The sequence below is a fragment of the Nanorana parkeri genome, unplaced genomic scaffold (genome assembly GCF_000935625.1).
Source record: "Nanorana parkeri isolate BGI_ZX_2015 unplaced genomic scaffold, ASM93562v1 scaffold172, whole genome shotgun sequence".
Classification (NCBI taxonomy): Eukaryota; Metazoa; Chordata; class Amphibia; order Anura; family Dicroglossidae; genus Nanorana; species Nanorana parkeri.
This window is the reverse complement of record NW_017306440.1, coordinates 1,232,409-1,257,740: the sequence shown is the minus strand read 5'-3', so window position 1 is coordinate 1,257,740 and position 25,332 is coordinate 1,232,409. Positions and strand designations below refer to the sequence as shown.

Sequence of the window (25,332 nt, the reverse complement as noted above, 5' to 3'; positions counted from 1 at the left end):
AAAAGAAGGAAAAAACGACACATATTGTCCATGCACATCATAGCCCTTTTCCTTTCTGGGAGTGTCTAATTACTGTCTGTGCAGGCCCAGCTCCTGTTCCTCTCACCTTCCTACATAACCTTTTATGTAGCAGCCAGAGGAGAAGCAAAGAGGAAAACTACAAAGCAGTGGTAGGCAAACTCCAGCTGTGCAGAAGCTACAAATCCCACCATGCATCTGCCTCTGGGAAACCTACCTGTGGCTGTCAGAGTCTTGAAATGCCTCATGGGACTTGTGCCATAATTGTGCCACAGCTGGAGGTCCAGAGTTTGCCTACCCCTGATATAGAATGTCACTTGAGTGACAGCTATGAGACTGAGCTGCTGACATCACATTCAAGATGGCGGCACCCAGCAGACGTCTCAAGGCTTTTGGATGTCTACGTGAGAGTGGCTTTTACCAGGAAAGAACATGCATAAAATATTTTAAATGCACATTTCATTTTATGGGAAGATTGTTGGTTAAATTAAATGTTCTGGTGACAGGTTCTCTTTAGGGCAGTGGAAATTCAGAAGGAATGACTTGTAAGGGTCTGTGTTGACAAGTTTTTGTTCTGGTCAGAAGAGCTTCTCTCCCCATACAAGTTTAGACCCCATTCACATCAGGTCGACAGCCTTTTAGCACTTTTTTTGCGTGTTTTGTGTGTTTTTTAATGAACGTTTTACAGGCATTTTCTGTTCATATGCAAGAGCGTTTTAAGGTGTGTTTTCAGCTCGTTTTTAGTTGACCAATAAAAAGCACTCTTGGCTGCAAAAACGGGGGGGGGGGGAGAAAAAAAGCACTAGTCTATGGAGCAAAAGAAGCTCAAGGACTATTTTGAACAGCCCGTTTGCTTGAACGGCTCCCATAGAAATATATGGGGTTTTGATTTGCATGGGTTTCAGTGCGGGAAAAAAAGCGTGCAACAAAACGCCCTGGTGTGAACGGGGCCCCTATGGCAACACAGAAGCGGCTTGAAGCAGATCACCGGCAGGTCAAGTGCACCGGTCAATGAAATCTTAGAAGCATCCCAAACTGATGGTGTAAAGCAAACTGTTGATCACAGGCCCGGCGCGATGTCTCATCTTCTGTATTCCGGTGTCGCGGCACAGCTCTTCTATCTCTGACTGATGGTTTTGATTTCAGGTATTTGGAGCCCGGGAAATCTGAGCCCATAATGAATGTTGATCGTCCTTTATTTCCTGTAATCCCTTCCTGCAGCTGTGCGATTTTTGTTTTATCGCTTTCTAAAATATTTTCATCTTTGGTTGTGTATTGTTGGAAATTGAAGCTCCAACCATAAGTAATAGTGTCTGGAGATTACGCCGAGCCTGGAAGGGAGGCTTTCTTACACCGTTTTATCTTTATAAGTCGTTTCTCACTTTGTCTCCCTCCGTCAGAGCTGCCTGGAATTCAGCCTTAGGATCCAGGAGTTCATAGAGCTGATCAGACAGAACAAAAGGCTGGACGCTGTCAGGTGAGACAAACATTCCTCTACATCTGGAGGTGACTACTGTATATAAAGTAGAACTCCAGGCTAACTGCTAAATGCACAGTTGAAATATAACATTAGTAATTCTGTTCAGCCAGTCACGTGGTCCAGGCATGAATGGTGCACAGAAAACATTTCTCTGAACTGTATACGGTGGCACCATCCACCAGCTGTTCCAGTACATGTTGGATTCTTGGATACTTTTGATACAGTGTGCGAAGGAGACATCCCTAGGCTATTTCTATACTGTCCCCTACCAAAAATCCTAGCCATGTAGGTGACCGCCTTTTTTCCTGGTTTAGCATTGAAGCTTCTTATGTCACCTGCATGGTCATTGGACAGTCAGGCATAACATTTTGTATGGGGCCCTGTGATTTCAGTTACGCCCCCTTCAGAGCCCCCCCCCTGATATCCCATACAGCCCACCTGAGAGTGACCCTGCAGAGCCCACCATAGACTCTCTGTGGTAGGCTCTGTAAGATCTCAGGTGGGCCGGTCACACCTCTGCACACCTCTTACCTGTCAGCCCTGATCCGCTATCAGCCTTCTCCACCCGACGGGCCCCTCCTCCTCGGTCGGCGGCAGGCCCCTCCTCATCCACCATCGCTGGGCCCCGCCTCCTATGCTACCGGGCCCCGGCCTCCTCCCCTGCAAGCTGCTGACTGCACCGCTGCACAGGTAGTCAGTGATCTGGACAGCAGCTCATTCCTCCTCACAGCTGCCAGTGACCACCATCAGCCTGCAATGCCATAGCGACCCAGGCAGCCCGCACGGCATCAGGGGAGCCCCTTTGTTCCACGTCCTGGCCGGGCCCCCCTGTGCCCCAGGCCCCATAGCGGCCGCCTGGTTCGCTATTGCGATAGTTGTGCCACTGATAGAAATAGCCTAGTGATGTCTCCTTTGCACACCCCAGAATCCAACAGGTACTGGAACATCTGGTGGATGGCGCCACAGTACACAGTTTAGAGAAATGTTGTCCGCACACCATTCTGCTTCAACATATCATTTTTATTGCTATTCCTTTAGCATGACATATAAGCTCAAATGTTTCAGGGCCTTGCAGGTCCCCTTCATCAGGCAAAATGTCACGTTGCACTTATATGTCATGCTAAAGGAATATCAATAGAAATGATATTCTGAAGCGGAATGGTGTGCGAACAACATATTCTCTAAACAGTATAGAAACCGTCATCACATTTCTGGGGTGCCTACAAATACCCCCTTCATCAGGGCTTATTAAGGGAGACCATGTATCAGGACTGTGATGGATTGAAATCGGATTCCAGTTGGTGAAAATGCATAAAGCTCTTCAGCAGCTGATTTGGCTGTCACTTCAATAGGACAAACCTTGTGGGTCCAGCACTTTTATTTCACTTCTTTTTGGTATACAGTGTGGCAGAGGCATGTGTATGATAAGACTGGCCAAATGGAGTTCGAAACACTAGAAAATAAAAAAAACATAAGTATTTCACCTATGTATATGATTGTTAAATTGGGTTCCACTTTAGAGGCACATTAATCTAAAAAAATAAGGCTTTTGTCAGTATTGCTCTTCTCTGTAATAAACTCAGGAGTTAAATCTTGAAAATGCTTTCAAGTAACTTTACGATTAACAAAAATGTATCTTATTTGTGTATCACTCGTCTGTAGATCCTCAAATCATCTCTGAATTGGTGCTGACACTGTCCTTCCTTCTGGAGGGGGGCTACTTTTCTTCCCCATGGTCCTTGTGTGTGTTGTAAAGTAGTCACCGCTCCAAGCTCCCTCCTGTGATGGACTACAATCTCAATACAAATTAGTAAACTAAACATGAGATTGTAGTCCATCACGGGAGTGAGCTTGGAGTGGTGACTACTTTACAACACACACAGGGACCATGGGGAAGAAAAGTAGCCACCCTCCAGAAGGAACGACAGTGTCAGCACCAATTCAGAGATGATTTGAGGATCTACATCTGAGTGATACACAAATAAGATACATTTTTGTTAATAGCTAAGGTATTTGAATGCATTTTTAATATTTACCGCCTGAGTTTAGAGTCACTTCAAGCATTATAATCAGATTTTTAGATGCATGGGCTCCAATGGATCCATTTTACCCACAAAATGTGTATTTTATTGTGTTTTGGGGCACCAAAATGAACTACATTTTTGGGTTTGATAAAGAGTTGCGTCACTATCGTGCAACAGAAACATTTGCAGCTGGCACTATTTTATTCTACAGGGTGTTGGCTTGCAGAAAATATATACAGGGTTATTCACAAAAGGGTAAAGAGTTAGGAGAAGTGAACAATCTAGGACAATATGGCTGAAATGGAAATTTTTTCCAAATCATCTATTTTGTCCTAGATTGTTCACTTCTCCAAACTCGTCACCCTTTTGTGAATAACCCTGATAATGTTTTGGGTGTTTTAAGTCATTTTCAGGTCTAAAATGTGAATTATATCATGTGTGCAAAAAAAAAGGTTGGGCCATAGTTCTCTGTTAAGCGCTGTTTTCTAAATGTATCTAGATTGGTCACATAGTATCACTCCAGTGTCATTTTACAAAATCAGCACAGGGCACTGTCTCATGTCTTTATTTTCCATTACTGTTTATATTGCCCATGTCACTAACAGTCAGGCAAATGGGGAAGAAGAATACAAAAGCTTGTGTGATCACAATGTTTGCTTGATGTAGCTGAACTAACCAGCAAAAATACAAAGAGGGGAATTCATCAAAACGGGAGCAAACAAAATCTGGAGCAGCTGTGCATGGCAACCAATCAGCTTCTATCTTCAGTTTGTTCAGTTAAAGTTTGATAATGAAAGAGAGAAACTGATTGGTCGCCCTGCACAGCTGCTATAGATTTTGTCTGCTCCAGTTTTGATAAATTCCCCTCACTGTGTTTTATGGTGTTTGGTATCAGACAAGGAAATATGTAGCCATAGTTTATTGAAGCTGGATATAAACCGTTGTAAATAGAAATGACTGTAATACTTTTTCCTGCTACACCCACATTTGCCTCTGCAAACCAGCTGAAGAGAGAGCGCCAGCACTGGGGTGACGCAAAATCCCCCCCAGTCTCCAGGCAGTACTATATTAACACAAGAGGGTGAGGAGAGGGTGGCATCATCACGCCTGCATCCCCAATTCTAGAAGCGTTGTCAGCCATGGAGATAGTGCTGACACTGCCTCCAGGGTTACAGCGTAATAGCAGTGACGTAAGCCCTGTAGAACAAAGCCTGTATTGGCTAAACGTGGAGATTTAAATTGTTTTGAGGCATTTTTATTTTAAAAAAATATGGTTTTCAGGAAAAGGTTTATGTTGCTGAACTCTTCTAATGCATTAACATGCCATCTACTTTCATGTTTATGCCTGAAGCTGTGCTGAAAAACAAAGTACTAAAGCCACAGGCAGCTAACATTACTAGGAGGAGGTGAGCAGTAGGTGAGCCCCATATTTCTCTCTGCTCAGGCTTTCTTCAGGATGGTTCTCGCCTGCATGTCTGACTATCCTGTGCTGTGTGTAACTAACTTAAAGTATATTTAAAGCCAGTTCTATCTAAAGTAGTTTTGGATAGAGTAGGAGATTGGTAAAACCACTGTCAGGTGTCCTGTTGGGGAGCATTACCTTCACTTCCTGTCCTGTAGGCACAATATAAAAAAATGCCCTGTTAAGTGTCACTGCAACAAATGTCCCCTTTATTCCTGCTCTGGTTAGAACTCAACATTTTGGATTTTCTCTCACTTTTTAGTTCTGGTGACAGTGTTTACCAGTGCACATAATAAGAGGGTCAATCTTCCCAACAGAAACACAGACGACTATAAAATCTTGAAATGGGTCCTAACCTTTTCCATTCTCCAAACGTAGAAAAAAAAAAGATAAAAAGTTGATTTATATGTTTGATTCACACTTAAGGTAAAGCATCCTTTTCTTATAGAGGACACGGGCAGGCTGTGTGCCATTATAACTGCTTGAAACTCCTTGTTTTTTTTTTTTCTAATTAAATTGTTCTTTAATGCAAACCCGTCAGGACCCTGCATAATACAAACTGAGCAATTGATAAAAGTAACCCATCAGCAAAATATGTCGGCAAAAACAGTAATATTGCAAACTGGAGCTTTCCCGTAGTTTTTGCCCCATCCCCGAGCCTCTTTATGGGATCTTTTTCAACCAGTAGAGAGACTCGAGAGGCAGCAGTCAGTGGAGTCAAGTTCACGTTTTCATAAAATGTGTCAACCTGCATAGAACTTCAGCTGCTAGTGAGGTGCGGCAACGGGTCTTAGGCACTATGGTTAATGAAAAGCTTACTGCCATCCTCAAGGTGTGGTGCACCTGGGTGGAATATCTTAGATACTTTGACTCACAACTGTTCTCACATCCCTGCTGTCGTGTGTACTCCTCCTCCCCAGGGACCCCACTCCCTCCTGACCCTACTCTCCCTTTACCTGTCTTCTGTCTTCTTTCTCTTTCTTACCATCCATACTGTATTGTTATCTTTCTTAGTCTCTGTATTTTTTGTCATTGGATATTGGCTTTGAACTGTTGTGGTCTATGTGACAGGACGTGATAATGTGGTCAATCTCCCTTCAGTTTGCTGCTACTCTTTTACTACTTGCGCTCCCTATCCAGAGCCATCCCTTATTTACTGCTCTTGATGTAGGGATTTGATTCCTTCTCTATCATGGCTGGTTTTTTTTTTCTTTTGCTATTTACAATCTAATTCTGGCCATTTTCAATCACAAATTCGTTTTGAGTACCTGTATTGTTTGTTTATGATGTCATCATGTGAGGTTTTCTATGATATATGGATACATTTTTTTTTCTATTTCTGAGAACTTTAATAAAATGTTTGTGAAAGAACTTCAGCTGCGTAAATTTTCAGGGTCTTTGATTGATCTGATATGACGTTTTCACTTGAAGCAACCTCTATTATTATCATTATGATTAAATGCCGTCAAGTCGATGTAAAGTTTCGTCAATGACATGGATAGTGTTTCTCCAGAATGCTTAGTCTTCTATTTGGGTTTTCGAAAAAGCATGCTTCTACTTTGTTTGACTTTATCCAGCCATTTTCTTGCTGGTCACCCTTATCTTATGTTCCCTTCAACTTTTCCAGGCTTTGATTCTTTTCAGAATATGTCCAAAGTAAGACCGCATGAGTCTAGTCATCTGGGCTTCTAGTGAAAGCTTGGCTTGATTTGTTGAAGGATCCATTTGCTTGTTTCCCTTTTTTTGTCCATAATATTCTTAGAATTCTTCACCAACACCAAAGTTCAAAGCCTTGAGTGCTATTCCTATCTTCCTTCTTCATTGTCCAGCATTCACATGTATAGAAGGTGACAGGAAATAACATTGCCTAGACAGTTCTGGTGCTTGTTCTTGTAGATGTATCGTTACAGTTGATGATCTTTTCTAGGCAACCTCTGCTTATGTATTAATTCATCACGTGTTTAGTTCACATATGCCATGTTTGTGACGGCTTTACTTTAAATAAGTATGAACACTTGGGTTATTGCCTGCTTCCATATCTCATAAGCAATATCAGGGCTTTTAGCACTTAACTGATGTACACTTAAAAACTGAAATGTGTTCTATTAATAACATATAGCAGCTTAAGACATCTTTATACGCCATGCTTGTCTACTAAGTACCACTTGGAGTGACGAATGTACGTAAAACAGCAATTTCTGCAAGAGATGCTTGAACCTGACAGCAATAGTCAGCTGTTTCTCGCTCTCTTCACAAACTAGGCTACATCACAACCAGAGGCTATGCTTTAAGTGATTTTTAATACAACTAAAAGGGCTCCATCATAAGATATATACATGGTGTGTTCAGCTTCGGAAAAGACCAGGAAACCTGAAACAAATAATAAATGAAGGTACTTGGAGACACCCCAGGGTGCCTGCCATTTGGGTTTATTGTTCGTTGCCTTTATTTTACTCGACAAGTTCACTTCAAAACATAAGTGAACCTTCTTGGGTAAAAGTATCCGTAGAAATCAGATAATCGTCACACAATTGGAAACGATTCAGCAGTCACTTTGACCAGTCATTCTCACAGGAACTAAACCTGTGTAGGTTGGACAGGTTAGGGCTGATCACTATTGTCTTCCTGAATGTGGAGCCAGTGTGGGGTGTCTAGCCACTCCTCCTCTTCCTCCTACACAGACATTAAAAGCAGGGCAAAGTGACAGGTTCTCTTAATAGAAGACTTACCTTCACCAACAACCCCCCTCCTCCATCTACTGATACCTGCTATGTGACAGTGTCACATTGGCTGTGTCAGTGTCCATTTGGCAGCTCCAGCCAGAGTACTGCATCCTGGGAAGGAGAGTTTCTGCATACCTGGAAGTATCAGCTATTCACATGGGCTCTATGGAATGTCTCTTGGCGTCATTACATCAATTGCTAATGAATGGATGTAATAATGTCACAGGTCTTTAGACCACTGGAGCACGGGGGGCTATGGGCACTGGTCTAGCACCCAGACCAAAACAATTACTTACCCCTTGCAGTGTTGGGGTAGCTCCACTGCAAGGGTTAATTTTTATTATGTCTGGAGTTCTTCTGTAAAATGCATTGGTAAAAACGGCATGCAGAAATTATCAGTAGATCCATGTGCCTTCTACACCATCTGAAAGGTCCTATTGGTCTTTTTTAATATGATGAGGGGTCTCGCTAACAGGATGGTGGGATCTAGATTAACTTATAATTTTTTCAACCTCTTCCATCATCTTAAAGTGATCCTGTCACCATTTAAAAAAATTACCTCTCTGGAGAGAAAACATAATATCTGCATGTCTCGCCACTTATCCTTGCTCTTTTTAAGAGCAAAGCTTGCTAAAGAATCTTTAGCATCCGCCACCTTTCCTGGTTTGATGAATACCTGGGCCCCCTGTATGCTCTATAGTTCCTTACGCTGGCCCCTACATCTACTGCGTCTTGTACTGATGTTGGAGGTTAGCAGATAAAACTGCAATACTCAGAGGACCAGGCTTCTTATACTCCCCAAGGTTTGCTGGATGCTAGAGATTCTTCAGCTAGCTTAGCTCTTCAAGAGGTGATCGGTGGTGTGGAGACAGATTACACAGGTCTGCAAAAAAAAGTTTTTCGAGAGCTGTTTTGGTTATTCCACGTAATCTTTATGTTTTTTGGTGCGCTGAATCCGAAAATGACCTCCATTTTGTCATAGGACATCACGTTTCCTGACAATTTAGGTAACTATGTTAAATAAGGCAATACCTCAAAATAAATGGAAATAGACTTATAAAATTAAAGTTTTATTACAATATTTTCATGAAAATCCTTTTTTGAACTGAAATGAGCTCACCTACACACACCAAACTCTATTCTTCTTCCTTGTGAGGCTGCATTTTCGCTTGTGAGTAGCATCTGGTATCTCTCTCTGAAGCATCCAACAGTTGTCTGCCATCATTGTAATGCTCCATTTTCCCTGGTATCTGCTTTCCATCTCTTTAATGTCTTGGTGGAATCGTTCACCTTGTTCCTCACTCAGAGCTCCCAAATTTTCAGGAAAGTAGTCAAGGTGGGACTGGAGGAAATGCACTTTCAAACTCATCAGGCAACCTAAAGCTTGAAATGCTTTCGGCATTCTTCCGACGATCTTTTTGTAGTGAGGATCTTTGTTATTGCCTAAAAATTTCTGTACGACTTCTTTAAATGCAATCCACCCTTCTTTTTGAGGATCCGTCATGGTATTGACAAACTCTTGATCAACTATAAGCCTTCTAATGTCTGGTCCGACGAACACACCTTCCTTCAATTTTGCCTCCGACAGGCATGGAAACTTGATGGCCAAGTATTTGAAGCATTCTCCATCTCTTGGAAGTGATTTTACGAATTGCTTCATCAATCCCAATATTATGTGGAGAGGTGGTAGAAGAACTTTATGGGAAGGTACCAAAGTTTCTCGGAGGACATTTTTTTCACCGACTGTTAGCACGCTCGGGTGCCAACTCTTCTTGGTCCAGTGATTTTGTCGGTCTCGACTGTCCCATAGACACAGAAAACAAGGGTATTTGGTATACCCAGCTTGTTGCCCGAGCAGCATGCACAAGACCTTCAAGTCCCCACACACTTGCCAACCATGGTCTTCATATTTAAGTTTACGAAGAACCAATTCCAAGTTCTTGCAATCCACCCTTCTTTTTGAGGATCCGTCATGGTATTGACAAACTCTTGATCAACTATAAGCCTTCTAATGTCTGGTCCGACGAACACACCTTCCTTCAATTTTGCCTCCGACAGGCATGGAAACTTGATGACCAAGTATTTGAAGCATTCTCCATCTCTTGGAAGTGATTTTACGAATTGCTTCATCAATCCCAATTTTATGTGGAGAGGTGGTAGAAGAACTTTATGGGAAGGTACCAAAGTTTCTCGGAGGACATTTTTTTCACCGACTGTTAGCACCCTCGGCTGCCAACTCTTCTTGGTCCAGTGATTTTGTCGGTCTCGACTGTCCCATAGACACAGAAAACAAGGGTATTTGGTATACCCAGCTTGTTGCCCGAGCAGCATGCACAAGACCTTCAAGTCCCCACACACTTGCCAGCCATGGTCTTCATATTTAAGTATACGAAGAACCAATTCCAAGTTCTCGTAGGTTTCCTTCAAGTGTACGGAATGACCTACAGGTATGGAAGCGTAAAAACCGTTGTGGAGTAAAACTGCTTTGAGACTTCTTTTTGAAGAATCTATAAAAAGACGCCATTGCTCTGAATCATATTGGACTTTAAATTGAGCCATCAGACCTACGACATCGATGCAATAAACCAACTTGTCTTCCTGGGCGAAGTAAGGAACGAACTCCTTTTCATGATGTCTGAACCATGAAGATGACACTCCTGGCAACAATAAATTCCTGCTTTTCAGCCTTGATCCGAGTAACTCAGCGGCATCTTTGGGAAGGTTCAAGTCTCTTACCAAATCATTTATCTCCTCCTGAGAAAACAATGTTGGTCTTGTATCATCTTCAAAGTCAGAACTTGATTCGTCATCTGGTTCAGGTATGACTTTACCTTCATCGGAGCTAGGTATCTCTTCCAAGGTAGCAGGGGGCTTGGGTACTGGTATATCTGTGCCATGGGGGATGGGACGAATTGGTGAGTGAAGATTGGGGTATGAAATGGAATGCTTCCATTTGGAATTAAACCCTTTCACATCGCATGAACAAAAGTAATAGTCATCACTATGGTTCTTTTGCTCTCGCCATACCATAGGAATTATAAAAGTTTTCTTTGCAGAGAGCCATTTATCTACCTTAAAAAAAAAAAAAGACCAAAACTGAATCTTAGGACGTGGGAGAAGTAATTTGTATGTATGCATTTCTCTTTCTCATCTACTGAGAAACACAGGGAGTCTTTCACCTTTGGGTTATACTGCTGTCGACACTGGGCATCAGAGTCTGACACTCTCATACCCTTGGCAGGCCATCTGGTCCAGATCCAGTTGGACAATGTCACAGAGCTGCCATGTCGCTACCATCAAGGAGGATCAGGATATCTTGCTGCACTCATCTTAAGTGCAGTCTGTTGGAGGTCAGGTTTCCCCAACTGGTTGCTTCTGTACATGGAAGAGCAGTCCATACACCTGTGAGTGTTCAAAGATCTGCATTGCAGGTGGAGGATGTAGGATGGGGGCCTCATGATATCCTGGTTCAACAGCATTCTGAACAAGTTCGTCTTCAGGTGCAGGAATCCTCTAGATGTAGCAGGCATGGTTCTAATGACTCACTGGGATCGACACACCTAGATCTAAGACTCTCATCTTTATTTGCTATGTAGACTCGAGTAATGGTTCTCTGGTAATCTTCCTTGCTCTTAATTGACCCAGCCAAATGTTCTTCGATACCCTGGTAAGACTCCTGACTGTTACTTCACATCGAGGGATCTGGAAAGTCTGGAGCATCTCTATACCTGTGATGCCCAAGGATAGGCAAAATATTACAGCAAGGTTTCCTTTAGCACTTTGCCCTAGGGGTGTTTTTCCCTTCCTTGCACATAGGTGTGATCTGAGCTGGTCCCCAGCTCTATCATGTCTGCATTTTTCCTCACTTTTTTTGGTGTAGTGATTAACCTTCTACCTCTGTGCTTAATTTTTGTATGGGGGTTCCAATGTTACTTACCCCATTACCATTTGTGTCTCTGCCAGATCAAACCTTGGTTTTCTGTGCATTCTCCAGAACGTCTGCCCTGACAACTAATTCAGGCATTCTCTTGGACCTATAATGGGAGTTTAAGGCCCAGTTCCTTCTTCTGACCTAGGATGGCTCTGATTTTCCATCAACCAGGAGATCATTCTCTGGTCCCTCTGTCCAGCCTGAGCTCTCTCAGAGGAGGTCTTTTTTTGACCACGGTTAAGGCCGTGAGACTTTCTCTCTCTCAGCTTTGACTTCTGATTGGTCATTCCAGAGAGTCCCTGTAGGGAATTTGTTTTACCCTTTTGGATGAATCCGGTAGACCAAGCATATGGTCTTACAGATCGGTGTTCTCCTTCCCTGTTAGATATTCCTTATCTCAGATTGAAATATCCTAGTTAGTTTTGACAAGCATTTGCTCCAATGTACATTTGTTATTCCTCTTCGATGTGCTATTGTCTAAGTTCTAATTTTTCTAAGCTTCGGGTTTTTTGTGACTAATTACTTTTAGCTAAGTGCCCATTAATGTTTCAAAGTAATATGGCAAAAAAAGAAAACTAAAAACCACAGTATATAAAAGAAACGAAAACGAAGACTGTAATTTAAATTCATAATTGACTTTTAATCTATAACTTTCTATACACATAGTTGTTACGCCTTACCTATTCAATTATAATATTAGAGGGGGCTGTTTACCGGTCGCCACTTCATCAGCGCCGGGCCCCATGTCTGAAACCTCTAGCTGTGCCAAATTACACTCCGTGTGTTTCTGTTATTTCCATTCTTCTCCTCCCAGTCTGCTGCAAATAAAGATGCCATTACTGATTTTGTTTGCTATAATTAATAAACAGTGTGATTGCTGCTCTGCACAGGATTTTTGTTTCTTCAGTCTCAACACAAATTATTAGCAGCGGTAATATGAAAATCTGCCTTGATGGACAACAGGAAAGCAAAAGCCTGATCTCTTGTTCCTGGTGTGAGCATCTTTTATATTGTATAGTGTACATTAAAGGTCAGAATAAACAAAAACCCTTGTTTTCACTTTTGCTAGCTGTGGGGTAGTTTAATTAAAGGGGAATCAACATACAGGATCCCTCCCACCTAACTCCATTTTCAGCTTTGGATAGAAGTTGGCAGGTTTAGTGCCCAGCTGTTCATCTTACTGATGCATACCCTGATGCCGTAATGTACAGCATACTTGCACATTATGACACACTTACCTTTGGGTGCAGGGCCGTCTTTACCGCAGGGGAAATGGGTCAGGTGCCCCGGGCCCTATAATTTACAGGGGCCCACAACAGCTTCCCTTTTCCCTTGCTGGGGGCCAGCAGCAGACAGAGAAAGAGCTGCAGCAGCGCACGTAGGGAGAGAGAACGGCCGTTCATCCTCTGTAGCAGCCGGCCTCTGTTAAGAGACCGGCCAGCCGTCCGTGCGTGTCTCCTGCTGTGATCTCCTCCCCGATGCCTGTCACAGAGATCCGGCAGACACGAAGGAGAAGGAGGGGGTGGGTACAGCCAGACAGCACAACTTTAAAGGTAATTCTGAAACTAAAAAAAATGTTAACATTCATTATCTGTATATGCATTTATGTCTTTAGCTGTACATGGACAGTACATCTTAGGACTTGCACACATGTACTCTCCATGTACTGTCTGGGAGCAGGACTGGGGAGGAACAACCTGGCTTGTGTTGCATTTACAGGCATTTCACTAAACACTTCCTGCAAAGATTATTCAGTCCATGTGGTTGGTGATATGCTATGTACAGTAATTGCAATACAAATTTTACTAATATATCCATGTTCTGTACTACATGTAAATCATACCATAAGATTTAAATTATAAGTCTTATTGTATGATTTATCAAGAAGTATAGAACACATGTAGCACTATGTGGTTATATTAGTGAAATCGGTATTACATTTACATTGCATGTCCCCGCACACTTCTACGTATTATCTATCTATCTATCTATCTATCTATACATACATACATAGATAGAGGTATATGTTGAAAATGTAAACCATGTAGCTATTGTTTGGGGACATGCAATGTAAATGTAATACCGATTTTACTAATATAACCACATAGTGCTACATGTGTTCTATACTACTTGATAAATCCTACAATAAGAATTTTAATTTAAATCTTATGGCATGATTTAACAAGTAGTTCAGAGCAAATGTGCCAGTACATGTGGGGCAGGAGGCGACGTGGCGGTCCATTGAAGTGAATGGCACTGTAGCCATGCCCTCTGGTCGCAATGCGATCGGCCACACGGGAACGCAAGGCACATCAATGCCTGCAGTCCGGTGCAAACAACATAGTGCTTGCAGCATTCACTCCTGCCCCACAACATAGTGAGCCGGCCCTAATGCAGTGCGTTCCGGCCAGAATGCACCGTGTCTGGTGTGAACGAGGCCTTATTGTGTTGCATAGTCCTGAGTCAATTGTATTAGTGCATTGACCTGTCCATCAGAAAAATCTTGCCCAGGGCCCACTTCATTTTAAAGACGGCCCTGTTTGGGTGTACACTCCTGCAACATAGCAGTGTCTGAATCTTCCTGCCTTCACTCCATTGCCTACGTTGGCATCTTCTTATCCTCTTCTTTTAGGTCCAGCATCTTCTTGCTTCAGCCATAAGGTGACCACAGATAATGATGATGTAACTCCTGTGCATTTGCACTAGAGTTACATTATCTCGGCACCTGGCCACATTCACAGCAACTTTCAGGTGTCTGGAAAAGGGTTTGAATTGTACACTGTAATGCATGTTTGCTGCAGGCAATGTACAGATAACAGGAATTTTCTCTAACAGCTGGCAAATTTTTGTTTACCAAGTTTAGTTCTTTTTTAACAGAGTTGTAGACTTGACGTTCCCTTCAAGGGCAAAGATTCACTTTAATTCCCCCTTCCAAGCTTCAAATACTTATCTTTCCTTTGCTCTTTCACACAACCGCATTATCCAGATCCCTACGATTTAGTGCCTACATGGCTCAGCAGCCACCATTGGGACTCTGCAAAGTGTGCCAGCAGTGCAATGACTTAACAGCAATTTGTAGTGCAGCCGCACTTCTTGTAGCTTCATAACAGAAGGTCTGTACCTCTATACAAACTTGAGGCTGGGGGATAACATTAAAAGATCTTATGCATTGCATATTTTATTAGCACAATGGGGTCCTAGTGTCACTATTTAGAAGAAGAGATCCATTTTTCATTGATAACTTAAAACTAACATAACAGCTGACTCTTCCTCTTTTTCAGACATGCAAGAAAACACTTTAGTCAAGCGGAAGGAAGCCAGTTGGATGAAGTTCGACAAGTGATGGGGATGTTGGCCTTCCCTTCAGACACCCACATTTCACCTTATAAGGTAAGAATGGTCAAACTAGAGACCTGTATAGATCTAACCCAATCAAGACTGTGTCTTACTCTTAATGTTCCCCTAGACTTTCACCCCAAAAGTAAACAATAAATGATCTGAAATCACTGACTGGTCAGCCCTTTCTCCTACTCTTCTGTGGTTATCTATGGTCTGACAGAAGCAGAACCAACAATAATTAACGAAAACAACTTTTTGACATGTGACTTTGCCTTATAATTGGCCAAACATCCTTTACAGTGACTTGGAGGTGAGCAGTATGTTGGTAAAAATCCTTCCATCAACTGTGGTGACTGGTAGTATGATGACAGATCTGACTAAGACTGTGGTCATCCATTGTGACATTAGTTACAAAGGTAACATTCCTTTCATCTTTTGCCAAACTTTTGAATCTGGTCTTCTGGCAGATGTTTGCTCTACCTCTGGTTGACCAGTGGTGGAGCACTGATCAGGTCTGTCAATGAAACAAACTTTGAAAGAGTAAATTATTGGAACACTTTTAGTATATACTGTACTAGAAATTAAGGCCGTTGCGTTAATGTGCTTATTACTTTATTGTCAATGGTACTTCAGTGCACTAAAGCAATGCAAGGCATGGTGATGTCCTACCATGTTTCGTGGTTTGCTAAAAAAGAGTCAGAAAGGGGTCAAAAAGGGCTAGGGTGCGTTGCCCATTAACACACCACAAAGGTGTTAATCCAGCCTTACCAATTAAACAGAGTCTAGCATGGTCTGTTTCGCAGCCCTTAAACGATAGGTCGCGCCTTACTTTTCTGCATTTCCTGTCCCATTTAGTGATTAATGAGGCTGCTGTCAATTTAAGTTTTTGCAATAGCAACCAGATGAAGGGACAGGGCCGTGTCAAGTTTAGTTCCTGAAGTCGGTGTTTGAAATATAAAGAGGTTCTAAACTTCTATGATTTCCCATTTTGTTTTCAGAAACGTTTTTGTGCAGAGCATAGATAGGGTCACTTGTTTTAATTTGTCATTTTTCCATACTATAACCAAATTGTTTCCTCTCCACATAGGACCTTTTGGACCCAGCTCGATGGCGCATGCTCATCCAACAGTTTCGATATGACAACTATAGACTACATCAGCTGGGAAATAATTCTGTGTTTACTATAACTCTTCAGGCAGGCCTTTCTGCTATTAAAACACCGTATCCTTTTATTACATTATGGTGATATCTCTCACCACCTCTGAACAATCTGGATATTTCAGCACATCAAACGTATTTATTGAAAAGTGGGATTTCCATTTTTTTGTTTCCTCTAATTTGCTACTACTACTTATTGCTGCCAGCAGAATCTACTTTGGGAGTAGATACGAGACAAAAATACTTGTTGATTGTATTCCACTGAATATAGATAGAACATTGAGATAAAAGCATTGAATATAGATAGAACAAGACAAGAAATAATGGCGCACCTTCATAGGGTTGCGGTATTTTCTTCCAGGAAGGATTACAGCCTCTGCTCCTTAACACAGAGGTGCGTTAGTGGAGTGATTTGAACATTTTATGGCTCTATGTGAGGTGTTAGTTTCATTAGGAAAATAAACATTTGAAAGACCTTTTATGTCCTCCGTACTCTAGATTACATGTGTGAAGGAGGCACTCTACCCAATTGTTACATTGATTAGCAATCACTCAGGCGGAATAGCTTCAAGAAGTAGGTTTATTCAGCTGGCCAGCCAGGAACATGCAGCAATTCCGGCACGTTTAAATAATATGGGCTCACAGGCCCCTTTTTATAGGGATTTAAACAATGAAACCAGCTGTGTTACCTTGAATTATCTCCAAAAATAGATAGTATTGTAACCCTGTACTAATATTTGATTGTGTTACGAACAGCCTTCTTGTCTTTATAAGACTCCCTTACAGCGAGATTAGAAGACAGCTGTCTTGGCATTAGAACTATTGTTCCTTAAGCCAAGGTAAAAAAAACATTTTTATGATTTTTTTTAGTCTCTGATGAACCTTTGTTACCTCAACCTATAATGTCTATACACAGTAAGATCAGTTAGGGTCTGGAACTCACTGCCACAGGCGTTGATTTCAGCAAATAATGTGGAATTGTTCAAGAAACTTTTGGACGATTTCTTAAGGGACCGTAATATACAGGGGTACAGGTAATATACAGGGGTACAGGTACTCCTAGAATGAGATCCTAATAGGTTGGACTTGATGGACTAATGTCTTTATTCAACCTCAAATACTATGTAACTATGTCTAAATGTTCTATATGAACTCTAGTTACCTGCATCTACAACGTTTATTGTCCTACATGTTGCTTATTCACATAACTCATTATCTACAGTATATATTATATGTATACATGATGTTTCCACTATATATTTGTGTACTATATAAATGCAGACTTGCGTATAAAGCACATTTTATAATATGTTAAGAAAGCTATTGAGCTAATTAACATAATAGAAGCTTTACATTGTGATTCAGCAGGGATCAACCATTTTCCCTATACACATGGATAAAGACTGTTACAGGCATATCAAGCTAGAATGAAGCCCCAGAGTTGGACTGGAGTAGTTTAAAAATGTAACACCTGGTGTATGTACCAATGAGTACAGCAATCCAGTCATTAAAAAATAAATGATCTTGTGAGTGGGCTGCTTATCCTCCATAATCCTTTTGGCATGGTGCAAAAAAATCCCTTTGTCTTTATTATTATATAATTATTTATTAATTTCAGACAACAATCCAAATTTCTCACATTTTACATAGCTGACAAACACGCAACAATAAAACAAGACAAAACATTACATTAATCCCTTCTAACCTCTATATTGTACCTGTTGTCCATAAACCAATCCATATATGCACAGGGCCACTCTCTCCAATTTCATCCCTTAAGGTGAGTGACTCCAATTATAATTACCTTTTGATATTGACTACCTTTTAATTGAATTACCAGTGTGCTGGAGGAAAGTACATTACAGTTCTTTAAGCTTCCTACTTTTAGATTTAATTATAATTTTATTGTCTTTAATTTTGTATTGTGGACTGCATTCATCCTTAACCACATTCAAAACAGTCAGTGCTACAAAGAAGATGGGACTTCTAAGAACGCAGATTGTCCAGTGTGCAGCAAATCCCTGAACAAGCTTGCCCAGCCTCTTCCAATGGCACATTGTGCCAACTCCAGACTGGTGTGCAAGATTTCAGGAGATGTCATGAATGAAAACAACCCTCCCATGATGCTACCTAATGGATATGTGTATGGATACAATGTAAGTACTGTATGGTCCTTTGGTGTGAACAGTGTTGTGCTTGGCCACCCAGACAAAGAAAGCAAGTTTGCAAATAAAATCTTTTTCCTCCCTCCTTTTCCACCGAGAGCTGTATTCAGATGTGTAAACATTTTGCCATGTCAGATTTTCCATGTGATTTCTAATAACCTCTGCACACATCTTCATACACAGGGACTGCACACTCTGCACACATCTTCATTTCAGAGAAGGGATAGCTGGACTCTCGTAAGATGTTCACATTGCTTAGCTTATGGCTCCTAGTTCACAGTCTTCTGTGAATACTATGTACTAATCCTTTCTACTAGGGATGCACCGGTATTTCGGTATCGAGTATGAGTACCGATATTTTTTTCTCTGTACTCGCCGATAACGAATATCAATACCGGAAGTCCCATTAAGGAGTTTCCTGATTAGCCAGGCGGTGTGTAATGATTTGCCACCCGGCTTCCCGGTTAGCAAGAGGCCGTCCCCATGCTTCTTGTCACTGCATTGGTCAAGGCATTGACACTGGTTGGACAGCATTGGTCAAGGAAAGTCAGGAACCAGTAACAAAGTGAATCTAGAGGAAGTGGAGAGAGATACAGAAGGGGCTTTTCTGATTAGTACAGGCATGTTGTGATGGTTGATCTAAGGCAAGACTTTTTAGATTTAAAATGTTTAAAGGAGAAGTATGAGGTGAGGGAAAATCACTCATCCTCATAGTTCGAGCTGACGTGTGACAATGAAAGTGTCACAGGTCGGCTCAATAGATCGGGAAGTGAGCGAACACATACCGCTGCTCGCTCACTTCTTGATCCTGTCCCTGCAGAGAGCCGTGACTGCCACTCACGGCTCCATGCAGGGATTCCCCCGCTCCAATCCTCCAGCGCTGACTGACGGGGGAGGGGGCGGGTACAGCTGGCTCTGCCTCAAGATAGGCAGAGCCAGCTGTCAATCACGCAGCTGGGCGGATCTCGACAGTAATGTCGGGATTCGTGCCGGCTGCGGCAGTCTCAGTATACCGCGAGCTGTAGCTCACGATATACTGAGCCTTGGGTAACAGGAGGGCGCTAGTTTGTGTCCTCCCGTGACCATTAGGAGAACTATGGGTAAAAATACTTACCCCATAGTTCTCCTTTAACATTAAGTAGGGTTCTTTTTTTGCCTAGGCTTTCACTTTGAGTTCTGGTAGACTTTTTTAAAATGAGTCAGTTTCCATTTTGGAGTAGTGTTATTTTAAAACAACAGAACTTTCTTACTCCCTATGTTTTCCCTCTACAGTCTCTTCTTTCTATTCGCCAAGATGACAAAGTGATTTGTCCAAGAACCAAAGAGGTCTTCAACTTCTCGCAAGCAGAGAAGGTCTACATCATGTAGAGCTGTCCCCTTGTGCCTCCAGAGCCTGCTGAAGACGAGACGGCAGCACCACACGCACAACTTGCATTCGCTGGTTGCATTTGTTGTCTTTTGCAGCCAAAGATTCTAAACAAGTTACAATCAATACTTCAAGACAAAGTTACATCTTAAACAACAGAAGTGCAAAAACATAAGGAGAAAAAAAAATTGTACTTTAGGAATATAAAACCTTTTTTTGATTCTGAGCATTTTTTTTGTAACGTACAGTCAAGACGGATGCTTCGGAAGAGTTCATTTGTTTGAGTTAGTTACTTTTCCGGCCCTTCATGGAGATGCAGCGTTTGGCTGCTCCATCAAGTAGTAAAGCCTTGCATTATTTCTTTGTGCAAGTCTCGGGATCTTATCATCCCTATTGCTGCCTTACTCCTAGCTTTCAGAATGTACACCCCATGGACACGCATACCACGGACTGTTCTGTGTTGGTTTTCTACAGTTACCAGGAAAAATCCGAAAGGGGTTTTCCACTTTATTCTAAAAAGTAGACTTCTGCTTTAAAAGGGAAATCTGTTTTAAGCCGTAGCTTTTAACCTGTTACCAATACTTCTTATATTAACAGAGAGTAGACTCCTCCTTAGCTTCTTGATCTTACTAGGACCAACCCTTTCACCCACGTAATCTAAACTTGCATTGCAGCCTTGCAAATACCGGTACTTCAGTCCACCAAGGGCCATCTATGGGCTCTGCAGTCTGAGGACCCGCCATGTTAGTATATGTAAGATTTAAAAACAGCTAAGAGGTTTTGGTAATTCCATTTAACTGTGAAACAATCCTGCTTTTCTGCACTACATATGTACACTCCTTCATTGTTTGACAAGATCACAATCTTCTGCTAAAACCTGGTAGAACACGTTGTCCATTGCAGCTTGAAGGGTCACGAAACCTAGATATTTTATAGTATAGTAGAAGTTTTGTGACAAATCTTGGATCATTCTCTTTTTCATGAGGGAAAGGGTCCGTCATCAGGAAAACAGTGTTACTACAAAGTGTAAATGACTGCCTTGGGTTGTACAGTGTACAGCCATTGTTTTTTATGACAAGCCATTGGCTGACTACAGCTGGTCTCAAGTTGACCATAGGCTTTGGGCTCTGGCAATGAAAAACACAGCACATTTGTCTTGGACTAGCTTGCAGGCATCTGTGGAGCCATTCTTTTTTGGGAAATTGGCAAGCAAGAAATGGCTGGATGACTTTCCTTTCCCAGAGAACGTCTGGCCAAGGTTTCTGCTAAAGCTGTAAGGTGCCTTATCTGCAGGATTGGACAACAGTCCACAGGTACCATTAGGCCCGGTTCACACTTGGGCGTTTTGTAGCGCGTTCCTACGCTCTGCAAAACGCTCAAACACCGAAATCCCATTATTTCCTATGGGTATGGTTCACACCTGGGCGTATTACAGGCCGTATGAACGCGCTACAAAACGCCCTACGCCCAAAGAAGTACAGGAGCTTCTTTGAGGCGTTTTTGTTGCGCGTTTCCATTGGGATACAGTCAAGTAGCGGTTTTTTTTACCGCGAATCGCGCGACACAAGCGCATATTCCATACGCCTAGGTGTGAACCCAGCCTTAGTCCATGAGGCTATTATAAACAACAGGTGGTATATCCCGCTGTTGCTTACAAGCACTGTGTAACATGACCCTCTTGTACTTTGCAGAGAGGAGCCTAAAGCAGAGGTCCACACACAGGGAAAAGTGGAAACTTCCTTTTATATTTTAGCCATGACACAAGGTAATTAGCCACGGTTGGTTCTGTTCTAGTAGCGCAAGATTCTTCTTCATAAACTCTCCGGCAACAACCACAAACATTTTAGTCCTTTACAGTCTTTAAGAGATAGTGCTGTAGAAATTTGTATTTAGTGCTTATTTTTTGCATGTTGGTGTTCATTAGCTAATAAAAAGAAAATATTGTAAATTTGAAATCCGCTTGTAAATTGCTGTTTTTATTTCTTTTACGTGTGCGAGTAATATTTAGAAGGAACGCAGTGATAGTTTGGAGCGTTGCCAAGTTTATAATTGCAGTTTGGGTAAAATATCACATAAAATATTTCTACCGCATACCATTAGAGCTGAAGCATCATAACGTGTGTATGGGACAGCGATAGAAACTGCAGAAGAAAAGTCACATAGATGTGAAGAGGAATTCGGGGGACACAACCTTCCTTATGACTGCCTATAATTTTTTATCTTGGTCACATGGCTGCCTTAAATCACTGTCGTCAATAAGATTTTCTGAAGAGCCCTGAATATGAACATATTAGCATAAGAGGAAGTTTGGACAGAATTGTGACGCAAGAAGATACATTACAGTTCAGAAGCCCTTTGAGAAACCTTCTTATTGAAAGCAGCAAAAGTCACCGGGAGTCTGTTTAAACAGCCCCGATGCTGGTGACGTACACTGTACGTCGTCAGTCACGAAGGGGTTAATATTGGTAAAGCTAAATGTCCCTGAGTATATTATGACCCACGACCCCCATGGCATTGCCTTGCTCTAACACCGCCTATAAGCACACCTTGATGATATTAATCTTGAATTGGAAAAAATTATTTCTCACCAATTCACACTATGTGGCAAGAGGTTTGTGGACCTACCTACTGTATATGGTCAAATGTATGTGGACCCTCCTCCAAATTATTGAGTTCAGATATTCCAGTGTAGTGTACCATTGATACTAGAGGATCACCGACATAGAAATGTAAAAACCGAAATAGAAAAAATTGTCAGGCCGAAAACCGATACCGAAAATGTTTTTATTTTACATTTTTTAAATATTTTATTTTTTAAAAACTTTTTAAAAAAATTATTTATTCATTTTTTATTAAATATTCTAATTTTGATTTTACTTTTAGGGGCTTCGGGAAAATATTAGGGGTCTAAAACCCTGATCGTTCCCTTTTAAAATAGAAAAAGAGATTGAGAACAGAAAGTCCTCAGAGAACACAGAGTCCTCAATCACTTTTTCTGTCTCCCCTGTTATCAATGACCAGGAATCCTCTATACTGAGTGTTCCTGTTCATTGATAACATGGTATGTTTACTATAACCCATAATCATGAATGAACAGGAGTGGATATAGATCACTCCCATTCATTCATAATTGAGGATATATTAACCATACCATGTCCTCAATTATGAACAATACACTCAGCAATCACTGATCACTGAGTGTTTGTAGCCTGCTCTCCTCTCTGACACGCTGAGTGAGGAGGCTGAGTGAGCGGTGCCAGAGGAGAGCCCCGCCTCCCGTGACAGCGCTGTCTCCGCCCACACACCGCTCTGCCGCACTGTGATAGGCGGCCGAGCGGTGTGGGAGGAGAGATGCCAGCCGCTCAGAGCGCTCTCCTCCCGCTTTGCTCGGCCGGCTGTCACTTTCTCTCCTCCCCGCTGGGACACAGAGCAGTGCCCAGCAGGGAGGAAAGAAATCACGGATGCGCCGAAGTATCGGCAGGAAAATTGCACTTTCAGCATTTAGCCAAAAGTGCCATTTTCGGCCGATGTGTTTTGGTGCATCCCTAATTAATACTACAGTATACAAAGACATTTTAGACAATTGTGTGCTCCCAGCTTTGTAGCATCCGTTTGGAGCCATTGTATCTTCTTTCATGTGCATGTATCCAGGTCTATAAAAACATGGTTTGCTGTGTTTAATGAAGAGGCACTCCAATGGACTGTACAGGGCCTTGACCTCAACACTATTGAACACCTTTAGGATGATATCGCTGCAAGCCGGGTCTTTTAATAAGACATCAGGACGTGAGCCCACAAATGCTTTTTGGGCCAAATGGGCACACATTCCCACAGACGTGCACCTCAAACTGTTGTGGAAAGAAAAGTAGAGGCTGTTATCATCAGAGAAAAGAAGGTGGAATCCATATTAATGGTTTTGGATTAGGATGTCCAACAAACTCATAAAGGTATGATTATTTGGTATGTACAAACATTTGTCCCTACAATGCAAGGGGACTGCCAAAGGCTTTATTAGCAAAGATTAATGGGATAAAGCAAGCAATTAAACATGTATGTTAAGCTTATATTTCCTCAAGAGAAGTAGCAGAACCCTACTGCTTGTGACAGTGTCTGGAAACCCTCCATCTAACTTCTGTGAAGCCTATCGGGACTCCTCAGCGGCATATCCTACCTACTTCTATCTTTGATCACGGGATTACACTGATAGTGTCATCAGGGGGTAGGGTCTAGAAGCAGGAATAGCTGCCTGCTTAAGGTTGGGCCTATCTGGCAGTCACACAGTGGAGTGCAATGTACTACAGTAGGGTATACACAGGACAAATTTTGGCCAGAATGGGTATTCATCCATCAACGCTCGTAAGCAATGATGGAGGAATCTGTTCTATTTTATTGTTCAGCCCGCAAGTTGAATGAAAACAATAGAAACATATACTTGACTTAAATAGTAGGACTAGACATAGCAGCAGATACAGAATGCTTACTGTCCTAGATCATTCACAACTGACTTGTTTCTTAAGGCTAAATAAGCATTTTGCTTCTGCCAGCAGTAAGATGATAAAAAAAAGGGTAATGTAAGGCTGAGAGAAGAAGCGTGGAGGTTGCCGTTGCTGACTTGTTCTTGTTGCCGGGGAATCAGTCTGACCCCCAAGCTTCAGTACGTGGAATCACTAAGCCTCATTCACACAGGCAGTTGCATACAGACCTATAAAGGATATTGCTTAAATGGTTTTAAATGGTATAGCTCACACTGTGTTAACCTCTGTTTAGGTTCATTCAGGTGCTTGTGTTAAGGTAAAATAGACATCTCTGTGTCCAGGGGCAGATTCAATACCCTGAACATGTCTTGAACACATGTTAAAGGAGAACTATGAGATAAGTGCTTTTCACTCACCTCATAGTTCTAGCCGACCTATGACAATGAGACTGTCACACGTCGGCTCAGTAGATCGGGAGGTGAGCGATCACATACCGGCATTCGCTCACCTCTCGATCCTGTCACGGCTCTCTGCCGTGACAGGGGAGGGGCTGGATTCCCCCCTCCCCGCTCCGATCCTCCAGCGCTGACTGGCGGAACGGACGGGGGAGGGGGCGCGTACAGCTGGCTCTGCCTCTAGATAGGCAGAGCCCGCTGTCACTCACGCAGCTGGGCGAATCCCGACATAATTGTTGGAATCTGCTTCAGCTGCGGCATCTCAGTATACTGCGGCGTCTCAGTATACCGCAAGCTACAGCTCGCGGTATACTGAGCTTAGGGTAACGGGAGGACGCTAGTTTGTGTCCTCCCGTTACCCTAAGGAGAACTATTGGGAAAAGCCTTAACCCCATAGTTCTCCTTTTAAAGCAAGTACATTTAAGCTCAGGAGAAATTGATCCAGGAAGCATAAAGTTTGCTACAACTTTCCAGATCAATTTCTCTGCCATTTGTTGGAGTTTCTTGCACAGCCTCACAGAGAAACACAAGCACACAGTCTGATATCCATGCTGCTCATGACTTGGAAAACACAGGAAGGAAGTCACAGCTTTATTCTCTATCTTATTAAAATACAACAGAGTATATAACAGAACTTATAAACACTGCCATCTAGTGATCGAAATTGTATACTGCAGGAGCTATTGCTATAAACCCAATAATGTGTATTCTAACATTTAAATAAAACAAATGCAGA

General features: G+C 42.1%; 1 protein-coding gene across 3 annotated transcripts in view; it reads left to right on the top strand.

The window, feature by feature from the left end:
- The window catches only part of MAEA (macrophage erythroblast attacher), an 82,723-nt gene extending 62,270 nt beyond the window's left edge, over positions 1-20,453 (top strand). For all 3 annotated transcript variants that reach the window (XM_018554756.1, XM_018554755.1, XM_018554754.1), the window contains 5 exons: positions 1,419-1,495; positions 14,920-15,028; positions 16,065-16,198; positions 18,096-18,291; positions 19,573-20,453. In XM_018554756.1, coding sequence (XP_018410258.1) covers positions 1,419-1,495; positions 14,920-15,028; positions 16,065-16,198; positions 18,096-18,291; positions 19,573-19,668 — 612 coding nt within the window. In that variant the 3' untranslated portion in view covers positions 19,669-20,453. The remainder of the gene's footprint in view (positions 1-1,418; positions 1,496-14,919; positions 15,029-16,064; positions 16,199-18,095; positions 18,292-19,572) is intronic.
- Positions 20,454-25,332: the final 4,879 nt, after the last annotated feature.